The 18,655-nt window shown below is 44.0% G+C and overlaps 1 protein-coding gene across 5 annotated transcripts in view; it reads left to right on the top strand.

Annotated features, from left to right (window-relative positions):
* RERE (arginine-glutamic acid dipeptide repeats) overlaps positions 1-18,655 on the top strand; it is a 204,028-nt gene that overhangs the window by 46,996 nt on the left and 138,377 nt on the right. For all 5 annotated transcript variants that reach the window (XM_027728783.2, XM_039390836.1, XM_039390837.1 and 2 more), the window contains exon 2: positions 17,795-18,265. In XM_027728783.2, coding sequence (XP_027584584.1) covers positions 17,941-18,265 — 325 coding nt within the window. In that variant the 5' untranslated portion in view covers positions 17,795-17,940. The remainder of the gene's footprint in view (positions 1-17,794; positions 18,266-18,655) is intronic.

Genomic DNA, 18,655 nt, shown 5'->3' on the forward strand with positions numbered 1-18,655 from the left:
TTTTAAATTGAACTGACTGTAAAAAGCTGTGTGATAGGTAAACCTTCTACTAAAACCAACCACTCTGGGTTTAGGTAATTGCTGCTTCTGTAACACTAATTTTTACATGGAATAAGTTTTGTCTTAAGTGCTGATTTGAATTTTCTTGAAGCTACCAATGAAAATACTGCGGGGTTGGCAGTGTTTTCTTGGGGAATTGGCTTATTTGTGGAGATCAAAATGACTTGTTTTTGAAATAAAACTGAAATTTTGTTAATAGGCAGTAAATGTTTGAGCAGCATCTGGAGTCTGATAAGCTTTTGCTCCGTTTAGATGCTTAAAATTTAAACCACTTTGTGGTTGGAATGTCACTGTCGGGTTTGGTGCGAAGGTCACGGCCTTGGCTTTGGTCATTGGTGGGAAGTGGAGAAAATGCAGAGTTTTACCATTCCATTTGATCTTTTAATCCAGAGTTCTGTCCCAGTTTTGTCTCTGTGCCTGCCCCTCAGTAAAATTGCAGCAGTAAAAGGTTGTAAAACTCAAAACTGAAGTAGCTTCGGGTTCTTTCTTGGGGAGGTTTCAGTGGAAAAAATCTGCAAAGTCAACACATTGACCTCAGCCAGGACAATGTGCCCCTTCCTCTGAGGGGGGGAGTTCCCAGCCTTTGTGTCCTCGCCCTGGGTGGGGTTTTAACCCCAGCACAAGTTGGGAACTCAGTGATTTGTCTTTTTTCACGTGGTGAAGTTTCCTGCATTTACTCAGTGCCTGGTGAGCAGGAGCTGCCCCAGCGAGCACTTCAATTCCAAATTCCAAGGCAGTGTGGAAATGACTGAGCCATAATATGAGTCAACACAATTCAGGCACTTAAGGTTGGGGACTTCTTTTTTTTTTTTGTGAGTTTGACACAGTAACAGATCCCTATGGAATTTCCCCTTCCAAACAGTCAAAACACACCGTGCTCGCTCCATTTCCTATTGAAATCTAACAAAGCAGCCAAAAATCAGATTTCCATTTCCTGGTAATAAAGCTATTCCTTTGAGATCAGAGCTGGGAATGGATTTATATATATATATATATATATAGCAGTTCCTGCTTAATAATTGACTATCTTGTGTGCTGGGGTGTGAGTGTGAGGCAGAGCACATCTACCCTGGGTGTTCACTATTAGACTGGTGTAATTGGCTTAAGGTTGTAGCCTAGTAGGGCTTGTAGTTCAGGCTGGTATTCAAGAGTTAAGAGCAGCCCAAGGTTATTAGATCAGCTGGAAACCAACTGCCCTTTCACAGTGTCATAAAGTAATTATGAATAGTGTATGAAAACGGGGTGCAGTCTGTTCCAACATCACTGCCTGTCTTTCCCAGGAATTGCCTCGTCCTCCTTTGTGTTGAGCTGAGAATTTGCATATTCAGGGCGTGTTTGATATTTGCCACTTGCAGCTGGAAATGGGAGGTGTGGCATTAAACCCCCCCAAACGATGCCATCTGGTTGTGGAGGTTTTCCATGAGGTTTTTCAGCTCCTGATAACGTTTCACCTCGGGTCTGTTCTCTTTAAACAAGCACATACCCCTGGTGCTGAGGGAATTGGGAGTATGGTCTGCTTTAAATTGGGAGAGTGCTCTGGTTTAAATTGGAAGAATTCTTTCCTGAATGGATGTAGTAGTTGCAGCTGAGCAGGGCTCTTGCAACTTCATCTGTTGCTGGGGTGTTTCTGTGCTGTCCTGACAGGAGAAAAAGTGTTGCTTGGAAAAAAAAAATCAGTCCTCATGCTCTGTTTTTAACTCAAGTAGCACGTGATCAAATGCTTCCACAAGTTTTTAAGGTTAAAAAATAAGTTTTAGTCTTAGTTGCCTTTGTGCACAAATGGGATCTGGGGTTTGAGTGATGTGACTTGTAACTAAAATATTGTTAACGTGGAAGATAAATACAGCTGGGATGTGTAAATCCAACCAGGAATGATAGTTTTGCTGGAATTCAGCACCATGTCCTGCTTCCAGGTACCACCAAGGGCTTTTTTCCAGTGGGGTGAGAATGAGAGTGGACAAGTGACCTCCCATAGCAGGTCACTGTTGTCTGCTGGTACTTGAGAGTCAGGGTCTGGATTTGAGGGACCAAGAGCCCAAAGTTTGCCCTGGAAAGATGTTTGAGCCCCATGGAGCTGGGAAAAGCACTCCTTGTGGATTCTTAAAGCACACAGTCAGTCACAGAAATGGGAATGAAGCTCAACATGTACATCTGAACTTCAGAGTTGGACTTTTCTAACAAATGCTGCTGTCTAAAGTTCTGCTTTGGCACAGAACTTTATTGAATCCATGCTTTTGGCTGGGTGCATCCCCTCTGAGGGTGCACTGTGGGATCTGAGGTGCCAAAGGTAAACAGAACTCTCTTGTTCTGTTCCATTCCTGCAGGAGTTCAGGATGGTTTAGGATTTCAGGAGCGTGACAGGATTCCTGACAGTGAAATCTCTGACCATCTTTTAGTTCATTTGGAGCAGGGGGAATTTTTGGGGAGAAATTCTAAGCATTGTACGTCAGGGTGATAAAGTTCTGAGATCATTTTCTGCCCTGTGGATCCCACACTGCCACGTGGGGTTGGTGTGGGTCTCATGGGAGAGCTCTTCCATGGAAGTCCTAAAGTATATTAACAGTTCTTAGGCAGATAAACAAGTGCTTTAGTCCTGCAGATAAGTGTGTGGAGAGATGATGAGTCATAAAACCTTCCCTGGGATTATCTTTAGGAGGCAGTTGAAACTTTTCCTGCCTCTTCCAGCCTAAATTGTGCATGTGATGACTGTTTTGGTGTTGAAGCTCAATATGTGAGCAAGGCAGTGGTTATGTTTGGGATTTTTGGGTTTTTTTTGTCTAGGTTTATACAGGGATCTTTTTCTTAGAACTCTTGCCGTGGTTTTTGCTTTGTTTGGGGTTTTTGCTTTGCTTTGATGTGTTGTTTTTCGAGGGTTTCGGCTTGGTGCCTTTTTTTTTTTTTTCCTTCCCCTCTCCAAGAAGGCTTTTAGTTTGTGGGAGGTTTTTTTTTTTAAACTCTAGAGCAGTGTGAGTGTAGTTCTCCCTGTCTGGGAAGCAGTGGACAAAGAAATAATATGCACAGCACTACTGAAAAATCATGACAAGTTTTTCACTTGGGCTGAGTACTTGAGAAAACCCTTCATACCTTCATAGGAGGTTTGTTTTTTTTTTTCCTTCTTGGTCTTATCAATACAATTTGAATAAAAAATAGTACATAATTATTTTGAAATGTCACTTAAACCAAAGTTCCTTCTGATTCAAAGGCCAGATCAGCATATGTTAAGGAGTAGTCAGCAAGTAATAAATCTCACCCTGGCTGTGTGTGTTATCTCATGGGAGAGGCTGCAGGACTGGAGGAGAAAACAGGGCTAATCCCTCAAGTGCTGGCTGGATTTAATTAGGTCCCAGTTGCTTGGGTAACTGGCACCTGGTGAATTTTCTTCTGTAGTATTTTGAAAAGTAGCTCTTAAGTCAGCTCCTGATTAGGTCTGTGTTGCAGGGAAACACTTGGTGACAGGGCATCCTTCTGAACTCCTGCTCCAGTTAGGGAATGTTCACCTGCTTAAATGATGGAAACTTCACCCACAGGTGTCCTCAGAGCTGGAAAACTTCAGTGCCCCAGAACAATAACGAGTCATGTCATTTGTTTTGCTGTCTCTGGTGGCTCAAGGATCACCTCAGGTTTTTATTGGAAAGGACAAGTGAGATATGGTAACGCTGGTCCAGGTTATTGTGGGAATAAAGAAGGTCTTAAAAGACTTTCCTTGGTCACAGCTGGATGAAACACTGCTGGGAACAGCTTCTGGTGCTCTCTTTAGTCTCATGTTTGGACTGACAGGAAGCCGAACAGGAACCAGAGTGTGCCCAGGTGGCCAAGAAGGCCAATGGATCCTGGCCTGGCTCAGGAACAGGGTGGCCAACAGGGCCAGGGAAGGGATTCTGCCCCTGGACTCAGCGCTGGGGAGGCCACCCCTGGAGTGCTGTGTCCAGTTCTGGGCCCTCAGCTCAGGAAGGACATGGAGGGGCTGGAGCAGGGCCAGAGGAGAGCAACGAGGCTGGGGAAGGGACTGGAGCACAAGTGCTGTGAGGAGAGGCTGAGGGAGCTGGGGGGGCTCAGCCTGGAGAAGAGGAGGGTCAGGGGAGACCTCCTCACTCTCTGCAACTCCCTGACAGGAGGGGGGAGCCGGGGGGGGTTGGTCTCTTTTCCCATCAGCAAGACAAGAGGGCTGGGTCTGCAGCTGTGCCAGGGGAGGTTTAGGTTGGACATCAGGAAGAAATTCTTTGCAGAGAGGGTGCTCAGCCATTGGAATGGGCTGCCCAGGGAAGGGGTGGATTCTCCATCCCTGGAGGTGTTTAAGGACAGACTGGATGTGGCATCAGTGCCATGGGCTGGGAACCACAGCAGGGTTGGATCAAGGGTTGGACTCGATGATCTTGGAGGTCCCTTCCAACCCAGCTGATTCTGTGATTCTGTGTCTTGTTCACTACAGACTCCAAGTAGCTTTATTAAATATTTAATGTTGTTTCAGAGCTTCTACTGGTGTCTAACCTTAAACCTTCGCCTTGAAAACAGAGTTAGGAACCTCATAGTGCTTCATTTAGGGAAAAGAACCTCCATTTGGAAGGTATTTTCAGTAGGATATGTGGCTTGTGTGACCTTAATTTGCATGTCATGGAGTATTAGCATGTCATTATGAAAGCTAAGGAGGTTTTACTTCTTCTTTTTCTTTTCTTTTTTTTCTTTCCCATGTGCTCATTTTTGTCCACAAGTGTTTCAGGTCTCTTATTTCTGTGAGAATGTGTCAGTCAGCACACAAAGGACGAGCAAGGCCCAAAGCCATCAAACTGCTGCCACTGTCCCTGTGCCACCTCCTGGTTTTGCTGGTGGCACGTGAGGGGACGTGACGGTGTCACAGGTGTGAACGAGGCCACTAAAAAATTTTTCAAAAAATAAAAGCAATAAAATTTTTATTAAAAAAATAAAAAAATTTAAATTTTTTCAAAATAAAAGCAATAAGATTTTTATGAAAAAATTTTAAAATAATTTTTAAAATAAAAGCAATAAAATTTTTATTAAAAAATAAAATTTTTAAAATAATTTTTAAAAAAGCAATAAAATTTTTTATTAAAAATAAAAATTTTAAAATTTTTTCAAAATAAAAGCAATAAGATTTTTATGAAAAATTTTTAAAATAATTTTTAAAATAAAAACAGTAAGATTTTTATTAAAAAAATAAAATTTTCAAATAAAAATTTTATTTTATTTTAAAAAATTATTAAAAATTTTATTTTTAATAAAATTTTTATTGCTTTTATTTTAATTTTTTGAAATAATTTTTTAAAAAAGCAATAAGATTTTAATTAAAATTTTTAAAAATAATTTTTAAAATAAAAGCAATAAAATTTTTATTAAAAAATAAAATTTTCAAATAAAAATTTTATTTTATTTTTTAAAAATTATTAAAAATTTTATTTTTTAAAATAAAAATTTTATTGCTTTTATTTTATTTTTTTTAAAGGCCACTCCACTTCACGTGGAGCTGGATGGTTGTTTGCATTGCTTATTTGATGCTTGATGGCTTATGGTCTTACTCTGCAGCCTTGTTCTCAGCAGCTTAACAAAGATCAGCCCTAAGGATGTGGTGGTGCCTCCCCCTGTTCCATCAGATCCCACTGCTCTGGTCAGCCAGGAGTTCAGAGCATCTGCTGAGAGCCCTGGAAGTGGGAGTTCTGTTCATCTCTGCAGTGTGACCAACACCAGAAGTTATTTCCTGCAGCGTTAAAACATTTCCCCTCGCTGTGGATCCGGCTCAGATCAATCACTCTGATCCTTAATATTTTCCTCTCCTCATGGAAGGTGCTGGGAGGTCCTTTCCCTCGGGTTCATTAGCAGCTGAGTGCTGTGGGGTCATTCTTGGGGCTGAGAGCTGTTTAAAACCCAATCTGTAGGGTTGAAACTGTGAGACCTGCGAGCTGGTCCTTCTTTTAAAACCAGGGCTTCAAATCTCCTCGGGAATTCAACTGGTTGTTGCCCAGGAGCAGTAACCCGGCTGCAAAGGAGGGGAATTTTTCAGTTATCTTTGAAACTATGCACTGGTTTGGGTTTTGGGGGTTTTTTTTTTGAGAGTAACTTCTCTGACGTTCAGAGGAGTGAACCAGACCTGAGGGGAGGAAAAGATGTGGAAGTTTGGGCAGTGAGGAGTCACCGGGCAGCTGAGAGAGGTTGGTGTTGGTGTGCAGTACAAAACCAACCAGGAAAGTGGTGTAGGATCCTGTGGGAAGTTCACCTCGGGCAACTGTGATGCCTTCAGGGAGGTGTAAAGGACACCTGGCTGTATTTTTGGGATGAAAAGATGTTAGAAGGCAACTGCCAGCATTGACAGCTTTGGTTTCCATCACTTGAGGTCAGGCAGGAGATCATGAGATCCCTTGAAACACAGACCCCTCTTTGCAAAGACCTTTTAGCACGTGTTTGGGGATCTTTAGCCAGAGCACCGAGGGATAATGAGCTGTTGGAGGTTGGCTGCAAACTCCTTTTTGAGCAGCACACCTCTGTCTCACGGCTCTGTGCTTTCATCCTTTGCCCTGCACGCAGGATTTTGTTTGCTTTCCAGATAATATTCCTGCTGCCTCGTGTAGCACTGTCAAGATCAAAGGTCATCCTTGCACTAGTAGGGTTTTACCACTTTAAATACTAAGTATTTATTGCTGTTTTCTCTAAGTGCAGTAAAGGAAGTGAGATGTAATTGAACCCATTTCAGTTGTTAAGTGTTATGAAATGATGAGGAATATGCTGACCATTTGCTGCAGACAGTCTATAATACGAGACAGGGCTCAAGCCTGCATTTCACACATGAATAAGCACAGTTAATCTCCTGATTACAACAGCCCTGCCCGACTGGGAAGGGAGGCCTGGGGGGGAAGGAAATTCTGACGTCTGCTCTGTCATTAACTGAAATAAGCTGCTCCTCAGAGAAAATGAGACCCGGGCCTGAAATTCAAGGCAGTTTCTCTAGACAGGGTGGTGGGTTGAAAAACACAGGGGTTTCCAAAGGCCAGTTTAAAGGGGTCCTTACAACTTGTTCTAATGTGAAAGGGAAGAAGTTTTCAGACACTTGGTATTAGGGGAAGGGAAATATTACAAGTTTATTTACATATATATATATATATACATATATAAAACAAATTTTTTTTTACAGTAAAACAATATATTACATTAGGTTAAGTCCCTCCTTTTTTCCAAAAAAGAGTCCAGGAGAAAAAGGAGAAGTTGTCTTTTTTTTTTTACTTTCAAGCTACAGTTCTTCTCAAGTAATTTCTTTTAGCACTGTTAAGTGTCTCTTATCTTGTCTTTATCCCCTGTTTTATCATCTGTCTCTGCTTGTACAGAAAGTGTTTTAAAACAGCGGATGAGAAAAAAATCTGTTTATTCTGATCACATTGTACCTTCTCCCCTCTGACCAAAAGAGGAGAATTTCTTTGTTTCTACTCTTGTGGAATTTTATGGAGCACTTAAGTGCTGCAGCTTTAGTTAGTCTTGCAGATAGTCTCTAAATCTCAGGATGCTGCTTTCTTTGGAGAGGAATTGCTTTAATTACAGCCCTGAATGTCTGGTCAGGGCTCATCCTGGGAGCCCACCCTGCACTTACTCTTCCATTTTGAGGAGCTCAGATCCACAGGCAGTTGTCTGGAGTTTAAATAAAACACTTAATGTGGCTGAAGACCAGAGGTTTTTGCCTTTGCTGCTCCCAAAAATAACCCCCATCTAGTTTTGGTTTGGGTGATTTAAATAACTCCAGTTGGAAGCTTTTCTGGAAGATGAAAGGTTTGCAGGGGGACAGCTGAGCCACTGAGAAATGGAATATCCAGTGGAGAAAAGCACAGCTAAATCCACCCAGGGAGTGACAGTTTGGGGGATATTTGTGGCCATGTGGCAGAGATGGAGGTGCCAAAATAAAATTTAGAATTGGAAGCTGAAATGAGGTGTGGGCAGAGTTTTGGGTGTAGTTGCACTTGGAGTTGCCTGCGAGGCAGCAACGGGCTCGTTCTAATAAACACACACAAATGGAGGTTTTCAGTATTATACAAAACTCATTTCTGTCTTAAAATAAGTGACTTAGAGGCAGGTGTAGGGATATGTTTTATTGGTAAAATTGATAAACATCCTGTAAAACCAGGGCTGTTGTAAAAGGGACACAATTCTGTTTCATTGACCCTTATCTTGGTTGTTATTGTGTACCAGCAATTTCTCTTTATGCTTTGATTTCTTTGTTGGTTTTCCCCAGATCTGAATTTACAGCACTTGGCAATGTTTAGATTTTACATATTTTAGTAAACATACTACAGATTTCTCTTTTTATTTGCCACAGACTTGCCTGTCAAGAGATCCATATGCATGCTTTCAACCCTTTTCACTTCTCAAAATCTGTTGTCTTTTTTTTCTGAAACCTCTGTCAACAAATGAGGGTTTTTTTTTTTACAATACTTGATGATTCATCAGGTGAAAATGCGATTTATTTGTTGGGGTATGGGTGGTCCCGTGGCTGATCTGTGGTGGGATGGTGGAATGGCTCCACTGCCTCTGGTTTAGGTTCTCCACCCTAATCTCACTTTTTGTCTCTTTATCTGCATTTTGCTGGCTGAATGGTTATCCTGCCAATCCAGTTGTGCAGGTGTGGTGGCTGGGAGGAAAGCAGAGTGATTGTGCCTGATAAAACCCAGCACAAGGTGGGATTGTTGGGGTGTCCTGTGCAGGGCCAGGAGTTGGACGTCAGTGATCCTTCTGGGTCCCTTCCAGCTCAGGATATTCTGTGATCCCGTGATAGAAACTGTTCAAAATAATCTGCTGTATATAACAACGAGGGGTTTTTTCCTGTTTTAAATGTTGTTAAGCAACCTCATAATGCAGATGTTTCCTTGGCTCCAAATGACTCCAAGTTCCCCAGATAACAGTTCTTGTTACAGAAGCAGCTCCTGCAGGTCCCGTGGGCCTGTTCTCCCCTAACAGCCTTTAACAGGAGGGAGTTATCTTGCATTATATGGTCATTTTTTAAAGCTCTGCTTTTTAATGGTGCTATGGGATGACTGCTTTGCATTACTCAGACCTATTTTGTGGTAATCATTGACATTAGCCTGGCTGACTTGAGAGAAGCAGCAGTAAATACACGGCTTCATATTTACTGCCTGTGGATTGTTGTTTGTTCCCGTGTGTGTTATGACTACAGAGGCCATTAAAGCACCTTTTTGAACGACAAGAGGAGTTCTAATAAAGAACTCCCACTTTAATAGGGTGGATCAATGCCCTGGGCAGGGCTGGGAATTTCTGTGCTCTGCTCACAGCTCTGTACCTTGGTTGCTCTGTGCTTTTGGGGTCACCACTGAACCACTCGGCCCTGAAGGTCCTCGGGGTGTGTGATGGAGGTGAGAAGGGATTTGGGAGAGGCTCCTGCAGTGGTTGGGGTGTCACAGGGCTGGTGACCAGTGTGCAGACAGCCCCAGTGTCCTGCTGTTTGCTGCAGCCCTCACCACACACTGAGAGAACAGAAAGCATAACTCGTTTATCCACTAAATTTGGGAGCCCAGAAACTTTCTAAGACTGTACTGATCTTATGTTGCTGCTCTTGAACTGGTGTGAGGAGAAACTGTGGCTTATTTGGAACGACATTACTTTTCTGGCAGCCTGTGTGTAAAGCTGTGTGAGAGCAGCTGTTCTCAGAGAGCTGCTCTCGGGTCACTGTTGGGAGCGTGGTCCATAAATCGCCCACCCGTTTTTGGAGGAGGCAGAGCTGATCTGCTCCCTCCAGATATCAGTTCCCTGTGGCCAAAGCTGACTGTCTTAAGTGTTGTTCTTAGTCCTTCCTGAATTTAGGAGCTCTTGCAAGTAAAAGTTGTTCTACTTGTGCTGTGCCAATTTAGAATAACACAAAGGGAAATGTTACTTTGCTGTCTTAGATCCTTCCCACTCCACTCCTTAAAAATCCTCACGATTGCCCCATAAACCTGGCAATTTCCTCCTGAAAACTTGACTCTGAAGCCATGCAAAACATCCTGGTGACAAGTGCAGAAATATTTTTGCCTTGGGAAATCTGGCTTTGCTGCTTTCCCCCAAGTTCTGTGGCATCAACACCGTGTTGAAGAGAGGGATTTGGGATCTTATCTGAGCTGTCACCCTGCATAGCTCGTCTGTCAAACAGCCCCTCGACCTGGATTTGGGGATGATGCCGTGACATCCCAGGTCGGGGGGTCTCAGTGGGAGGGTGGAATGTTCACTGGGAGGGCAGCACCATAAACTGGGATTTCAGACCTGGCAGCTGCCAGCGTGGCTGGTGCGAGACCCGGCTCAGAAATGTGAGATTTCCCCTCAGAAATGTGAGCTCTCCCCTCAGAAATGTGAGCTCTCCCCGTTTGCTTTGCTCAGGGCATGGTGGGGAACACCTGGAATTGTGTGCCTGGATCGGAGGGTCACCTCGGGGCTGGGAGATGCTGATGAAGTGGGTGCTTTGTCTCCACCCTGGAGCCGTGGGGGGTGATTGGCACTGAGCAGTTCTGATGAACAAACACACTTTTAATTGCCTGTTCTTCGAGGGCTTCCAAGGGCTGTAAATGTGTAACTCGGTGACCATTCCTGCCCACAGTGTTCCAGCGGGTGTTTGTGTTACAAACTCACAGGGAAGGAGATAAGGGAGACAACTGATAAGAGGCACATAAATCATTGGAGAGGCTCCTGAGAGCTTTTTAAGACTTTCAGCAAACTTGCCTCCAGAAGGGTCACACACTTGGCCTCTGAGCATTCAAGGACAGGCAGCAGGACCCTTCAACACCCACTGCCCCAGCAGGATTGTTCCAGTCCTCACTCCCAGGAGGTGCCCGAGAACAGGGCAGGAAAATTAATGTTTGTGCTGAACGAAGCATTAATATCCCAGGGAAGAAGCTGGTGTGTGGTTTGTACTCCTGACGGGGAGAGCTCCGTGTTCTGGCTCTGTGTGTGGGAGTTGGGTGGAAAATACTGCAGGTAAATGCAGCAGGATCTGGAGTATGGAAGTTGGGGTGAGTACCTTCAGCAAAATCTCACTCCAAGCAGTGAAATACTGTCCTAGAGTAATGATAAAAAGCTCTGACTGGATCTTTTCTTTCTTTTGCTTTCCTTTTTTCCTTTTGCTTTCCTTTTTTCCTTTTGCTTTCCTTTTTTCCTTTTGCTTTCCCTTTTTCTTTTGCTTTCCTTTTTTCCTTTTGCTTTCCTTTTTTCCTTTTGCTTTCCCTTTTTCTTTTGCTTTCCTTTTTTTTGCTTTCCCTTTTTCTTTTGCTTTCCTTTTTTCCTTTTGCTTTCCTTTTTTCCTTTTGCTTTCCTTTTTTCCTTTTGCTTTCCTTTTTTCCTTTTGCTTTCCTTTTTTCCTTTTGCTTTCCTTTTTTCCTTTTGCTTTCCTTTTTTCCTTTTGCTTTCCTTTTTTCCTTTTGCTTTCCTTTTTTCCTTTTGCTTTCCTTTTTTCCTTTTGCTTTCCTTTTTTCCTTTTGCTTTCCTTTTTTCCTTTTGCTTTCCCTTTCCCCCTTTTGCTTTCCCTTTCCCCCTTTTGCTTTCCCTTTCCCCCTTTTCCTCCTCTGTGGCTTCCCAGTGCCTGTGCCCTCAGTTTGCAGCCTGTTTGTGTGTTGTGCTGAGCCAAGCTCTCCAGTTGAGATGATGGATGAACCGTGGGGTGGGGAGTATTCCCAGGAATATCCTGCATGAACTCTTAAAGTACTTGATCCCTCTGAATATCTGCAACTCATATTTTCAGTGGCAAATGGATGATAAGGAAAGAATGTGGGAGAAAGCTGATAACAGATGTTCTTAGTCTTTGCTGAAACCTAAAGGTTAAAGGTGTGTGTGGCTCCCCTGCATTTAATGAGCTTTAGGGTGGATGTGGGATCTTGGGAAGTGGGAGCTGTGTGGAAACTCCTCTCTTGGGTGCTTGGAGCAGGCTGGGAGGATCTGAACCCCAGTCTAGTGCTCCACTTGGATACCTGGAGTTTAACTCTTCATTCTGTCTGTGGCAGCTGAGATTTCTTCTCCCTTACACTGATTATCAGGGTTATTTTTCACAAATGACCTCGAAGGTTTTTTTGAAGCAGTTCTTCAAACCTTATGAGTTTAGAGGGGGAACCTTTATGGGCTGTTTCCTTTTTTGTTTCTTTTGTAAAAACTTAATCCCTTGCACTGAAACAGAGTTAAAATTCTCCCTTGACATCTAAATTAGAAAAAACTCCGTGGCAGGAACTCCAGCAGTGGCAGCACATACTTCCTCTAATCTGGCATTTGCTGGAAACAGTGCCTTTTTATCTGGCAATATGAGACTAAAAGCTTACAGAAGAATGGTCCTGTTGTGTTTATTAAGGCTGGTAACACATGACCAAACAAATCTTGTTAAAAGATTTATCTGTCTGGCTTAAATAAGAAAAAGGAGCTCTTCTCCATATTTTTAGTTCCCCTCTGATGCCTTCCTGTTACGGTCTCATAGCATTTCTGGTGGACTTGCTTTCACATTATCTTTAAAACCTGACTCTTTAATTCTAGTTAAGAGGTTTAAGTACTTAACGTGGGAAGAGGTGGTATATGTGCCTTTTGCTCTGATAAAGGTCTCCAGGTGCCCAGCTGAAATCCCTGCAGGGCTGTGTGGGACAGGTCACTGCACTTTGGCCATCCCAGAGCTCCCAGATCCCTCTGGAACTCACTGCTCGTGGGAGCAGCACTGCCCTGCTCTCTGGGCTGGGCTGGGAGGATGGGAATTCGTGGCTGAACAAATGCTGAAACTTCTAATTTGAACTAGATTTAAAATGCTGGGGAAACACCTCCCCCCCGAGCCAAGTGAATATGGGGTAATAAGTTGAAAATAGGGATTATGAACTTCAGATTTTTAAATTGAGTTAAAGGTTAAATTGTGCCTGCTTGTTTTCTCCAGAGATACTTTGGCAAGACCATCTTTTAGGTTCCACTTGAAAATGCAGAGGCAGGTCTAATAATATTCCTTATGACATCTCTTGTTCTCTGTCTTTGGGAGTGGAACTGAGGTTCAGTGAGAGTCCAGCCTGACACCTGGATGCTTTTGGGCTCGACTAGAGAAGGACTAGTTGAAAGTGCAGGTGTATCCTGTGCCCTGAGGGGTGGCTGGGAGCTCTGTGTGCTATTTTTGGAGTGATGCTGCTCTGGAGTTGGCTGTCAGAGAGGTGAAGGCTGCAGAGGCCGTGTCAGGAATGCAGGGACCCGGCAGGGCTTTGCTTTCCACTTCATTGGCGCTGAAGTTTTCTTCCAGGACTGCTGTGGGCAGGGGAGGGATCCTTGGGACTTGTCTGCAGTTGGTTCCACCTTAACTGTTCTGAGAGGCTGCTGTGCAGTGTTAAACACCTTTTCTGTACAAAAGGAGTGTTTGCAAGCACTCAGCGTGCTTGGCACGTCCTGGGAAGTCACAGAGCACTGCAGGGGCCAATTCTGACCTGGTGAAGCACCTGCTTCCAGACTTCTCCTGAGACACTCAGAGCCAACTCCATCCTGCCTGCCCCAGACTCAAACCCAAGGTTCCTGGTCCCAGTTTGCTCTGTTCCTTCCTCACTGAGCCTTTTAACAGGAATCAGCACACTTGAATGTGTCGTGAGGTCATCGGTATCTGCATTTTTGTGCTACTAAGCAGAGAACAGAAAACTTCAGTGAGTAACTCTGCAAACGTGTTGTTGGCTCATGTTTGATCTCTGAACAATTTCAGATAAAAAAGACCTTTCAAGTCTGGTGGCACACAGGGTGGAGGCAAAGGAAGCTCTCCCACAGTGGATGTAATAAACTTACTGGGAGAAGTGGACATATCCTGAGGCTCTGGTTAAAAAATAATAACAACAACAACGAAGTCTCAGAGTGTGATTGCAGCAGAGTTAACATTTTTCCTCAGGTTTTTCAACTTGCATCGAGCAAATAATGGACAGGGGCTGTTCTCCCCCTCCTTTGCATGCCAGGCTCAGCTATTGTAAAGTGATTGTTCCCCTTTTAGCTCAAATGACTTCTTTCCCAGCTGAATTCCCTACGGAGGGAGCAGTAAACCGGTATCAAAGGCTGTTAATGCCCTTCAGCCCGTGGTGCTTAACCTGAATTTCTCTTCTGTAGTTTAATGACAGAAGCAGCTGCTTTGGTGGTGGTTTGGTACAGGGAGAACGAGGGGCTGCCAGTGAATAAAATTACAGGAAACTCAAACCCCAGAGCTTGCCAAAACCCGGATTTTCAGTGTATTTGCCTCTGCTGTCCTAATCCAGAGTTAAACATCTGTGTGATTGCTGTGTGCTGTATTACCCCAGTTTGCTTTAGAGAACAAAAAAAGAAGGCTCAGAGTATTTTTGTGGGTTTTGTGCTGGTGTTTCCTCGGGTTCCACGTTCATTCAGAATTCCACAAGTGCTGAACCCACCACAACATCTGGGAGTGAGGAGTGATGCTGAGCCAGCAGATACTTTTTCACAGTATTTCCATTTTGGTCCAGAGCGATTCAGCAACATGTAGAGTCTGTAACATCCTCCTGTTCCAGGGGGGTTGGTGGGCGAGGTGAGAACGTGTGAAATGAAACCCCAGCACTGAAGTTTAGATGATGTGTAAGAAACTTTCTGCTCTTCTGCTCGAAGGGATCCTTCCAGAGATTGGGTGTGTCCTTTATCTATAAACAGCTCTTTGCTTTTGGTTTCTGGTGGTGGTAAATAAAGAGCGGGGATGCAGCAGGGGACAATGTTGTGTCTCACCATAAAAGCAAAATATATCTTGGAATCTTCAAAACACGTTTGGCTCGTTGCTTAAATAATACAGTTTCTTAATCAAATACTTCTTTGTGGTAATAATGGCTTAATCTTCATTAGGTGGCTGCTGATTAAACAATTTTTCTTTACTCCTCTGGCAGCCCTGTATTGCTGTTAAACAGTTGACTTTGTGTAACATTATCTTTTCTCTGTCGTGTTTTTTCTTGGTCCTGTTGCAGCTGAATTTAGGGTTATGGGATTGCTTTATTCTTAGAAGTAGTCGTTGCTTCACGATGATGTTGGTTGAATGCTGCAAAACTTCTGAAATGGAGCATTTGGAGTAAAATAGTCTTGGAAATGGGATGTACTTATGTGAGAAAGTTGAACAGTGCTCGTGCTGAGATTGCATCCCAAGGTAGGGACTGATAAGATGAAGAGGCTGCCTCTGCTGTTCAGAAATACATTGGCTATGGAAATGACTTGTTCTGGAATCTCCTGAAATGGGAGCTGGGAGGAGAGTGGCCATTTGGCTGGGTTTTTTTAGCTGGAAATTTCACAGCTGAACAGACTGACTGTGCTCTACACTAATTATTGCCCAGCCCTCCAGTAAACGAAATCATTCCGAACGTGGTGTTTAATTATTCAGCGTTCCTCCTCTGTGCAAAAAAACCTTCAAAACACAAAAACCCAGGAAAAAAATCCCCATTAATAATTGGACTTGTAATAAAAACACTGAAGTACTTTGTTTGGATTTAATCTTAAAACCTGCAGCTGTGGGGGGGGGTTAAATCCTGCAGGGTTGGTCCTTGCTCCTGGGGAGACCTGGAATCCATCAGCTGAGGATGTTTGGAGGCTTCTCCTGTGCTCCATGGCAGGGGCTGTGCAGGGCTTTTCTCTCTCCTGGCCAATTGGTTTTACCTCTGCCCATAAAAAGGGTCGATGGAGACAGAAGAGCAGAGCAAGGGGGGGAAGTTGCATTTGGGGGGTGACTCCTGTGAAGTGATTTACCCCCCAGGCACAGGGAGGTCACTGGGTTTGATGTGGTGTTGGCTCTTGAACAGACTCCACTGGTGTAAAATGGTTCACTTGGAATTTGCTTTCCAAATAAAGCTTGGCCAGGAGCAGCCTGCCCTGAGAGCCTGGCTGCTTTTTCCAGGGTTATTTGCACAACTCTGCTTCCTTGAGAGTTGTGGGTTACAAAGAGGAGCTCAGAATGCCTCAGATGCAGATAAAATTAATATGGGTGTATTATCTATCAGTTATTAATTAACTTCAGTTTATTTTTCCTTCAGACAGGGACTTTAAAATCATTTTTCCTTTATGTTTAGAGCTGTGTGGGGTGGTTGGCACCTTCTTAAGTTTGGGGCTTCAAGGAAAAGCCCTGTAGCTGTCCAGGTTCAAACCTGCTCTTTCTGTTCACGTGCCACCCATCCCCAATAATTCAACACTGTGGTGACTGATGGATGATTTTTTTTTTTTAATTGGAAATTATTTAGAGGCTGAAGAGACACATTTTGCACTTGCCAGAGAAAGGTGCTTGTGCTGGGCTCAGCTGTGCCACAAGAGGGGTGTGATCCTTTCACCAGAGTGATCTTTGTATCAACAGCGAGAGTTAAAAAAAACCCCAAGTTTGCTGCTGGGGAATTCCCTAACCTCTGGAAATTTAAGACATTTCTTATTGAATCCCTGTAGAGCTTTGCTCTCACTATTACCTGCAGCTTCTCTGGCAGTTGACAGGTTCATTGTGCTCTTCTCCACTGGAGTTTCATTGGATTCCCCCGGTGTGTTATCAGAGTGATGGCAGCTGCTATAACAGGGAAAGAAAACAGAATCATTTCCTACCTGAGCTGTTCATTCAGGAAATGCCTGAGAGATTCAAGGCACAGCCTGAATTGCATCAGCAAAAGCAATTTGTCTCTCTCTTTTGCTGTTTCCATTGCTGGAGGTGGGAATGTTGTGGTCTGAGGTTCCTGTCAGGCTGAAGGAATGGCAAGTGCAGGGGATCACTGACTGCTCAGCTGACTTCTTAAAGATGAGAATAGTCCTTTTCCTTCTCTAATGTGGTTTCAAAAGCTTAACACATGAACAATGAATGTTCTCAGGGCCCCAGCCTTTGAGGCTGCAGCTTTCTACACAGTGGGTGAAGTTCTCATTGCACCAAGTAGCAGCTTCCTGAAAAGTCAGGAGTTAGATGTGAGTAAATTGGTGAATCAGGGGAAAAAAGATAATTTACCTTTGTGTGTTGGATGCCTCCTTTTTGAAACACTCTCCTTTCAGGAAAGATCCTATTTTTATATATGGAAAGGCAGGTTTTGTTAGTGCATTTGTAACTCCTGCGGTTTGGTTTGGTTTCAATTAATTAATTCCTGGTGGATCAGGTTGGCTTTTATTTTTGGAAAAGGAAAGGCAGGTTTTGTTAGTGCATTTGTAACTCCTGCGGTTTGGTTTGGTTTCAATTAATTAATTCCTGTAATCTGTGGATTACAGGTTGGCTCTATTTTTGGAAAAGCAGGATAGGGGCAGGACTTCCTAACAGATTGCCCTGGAAGTGGCAGATGGCATCCTTCACTCTGTCCCAGCTTTGTAGGGCATCCGTTGTGAGTGCTGTGGGGATGTAAAACAATCCAGCCATTTGCTGAACTCCTTCATTTGCTTCCACTTGAGAGCCAGAGACTCCTCCTTTCTTGCACTTGTCCCTTCCTAAATCTTTTATGGAATTGCTTCTTTTCCTCCCTGTTAGCTGCAGGTATAAAGTGATGTGTGTTCTCAGTGAGCACTTCCCATCCCACAAGTTATTGCCTGTCCGTAGCGAACAGAAGAATTTTTTTTCTTAAGGAGTTGTGAGGATCTTTTTGAGGAGGGAGGCGGCTTCAAACATTTTACAGACACTGAAGTGATTATTTCTGTGAAGCCTTCCAAGAGCTGCTTTGTATTTTACAATTCTGACCGAGTTGCTTTGGGATCGCGGGGGTTTGAAGTTTTATTTTTGCAGAAATGGCGAGAATTTCGAATATTAACATGGGCTTTTCCCTTCTTTCTTTCCCGTCACCCCTTCAAGAACCTTTTTAAAACGCTGGGGTTGTTGGAGTGGTCGAATTTTTCCTGGATTTGAGTGAGAAATTCAGAAGACTGAAGCCCAGGCTCACTGTCTACCTTTCACGGAGGCCCAGCCGTGAGAGGACAGAAGAAGGCACGTGGCGAATCATGACAGCGGACAAGGAGAAAGACAAAGACAAAGAGAAGGACAGGGACAGAGACCGGGACAAGGAGCGGGACAAGAGGGACAAGGCGAGGGAGAGCGAGAACTCCCGGCCCCGGCGCAGCTGCACCTTGGAAGGAGGCGCCAAGAATTACGCGGAGAGCGACCACAGCGAGGATGAGGACAACGACAACAACAGTGCCACCACCGAGGAGTCCACCAAGAAGAGCAAAAAGAAACCCCCCAAGAAGAAATCCCGCTACGAGAGGACCGACAACGGGGAGATCACGTCCTTCATCACCGAGGACGACGTGGTGTACAGGCCTGGAGGTAAGAAATCCCTTCCCTGGGTGGTTTCCCTTTGGAAGTCCTTGTGCTCCAGAGCTGCCAGTTGGCTGCAGCAGCCAGCCCAGTGTGCTCCCTGCTAATTGAAATTATCCTTGTCCTGGGGGCAGGAGGCAGCCTTTCCGAGGAGACAAAGGGACTGTGCATGCAAAAGCTTTTCAGTGTATCTTGTGATGTCTGATTTAGCTCCCCTTCAGGAAAGAGCCACCCTTTTTGCTTTCTGCTGCCTTAATTATCTGTGTGTCCCGTGGAATCTCTGTCCCTGGGAGATTTGAAACTAAATTGGGTGATGCACTAAAGGCTTTGCTCCCACTTTGGGAACAAACTGATCTGAGCTGGAGGTTTTGACTGGGATGTAGAATGATCTTCAAAATC

The sequence above is a fragment of the Pipra filicauda genome, unplaced genomic scaffold (genome assembly GCF_003945595.2).
Source record: "Pipra filicauda isolate LSUMZ 115617 unplaced genomic scaffold, ASM394559v2 scaffold87_size3191425_pilon, whole genome shotgun sequence".
Taxonomy (NCBI): Eukaryota; Metazoa; Chordata; class Aves; order Passeriformes; family Pipridae; genus Pipra; species Pipra filicauda.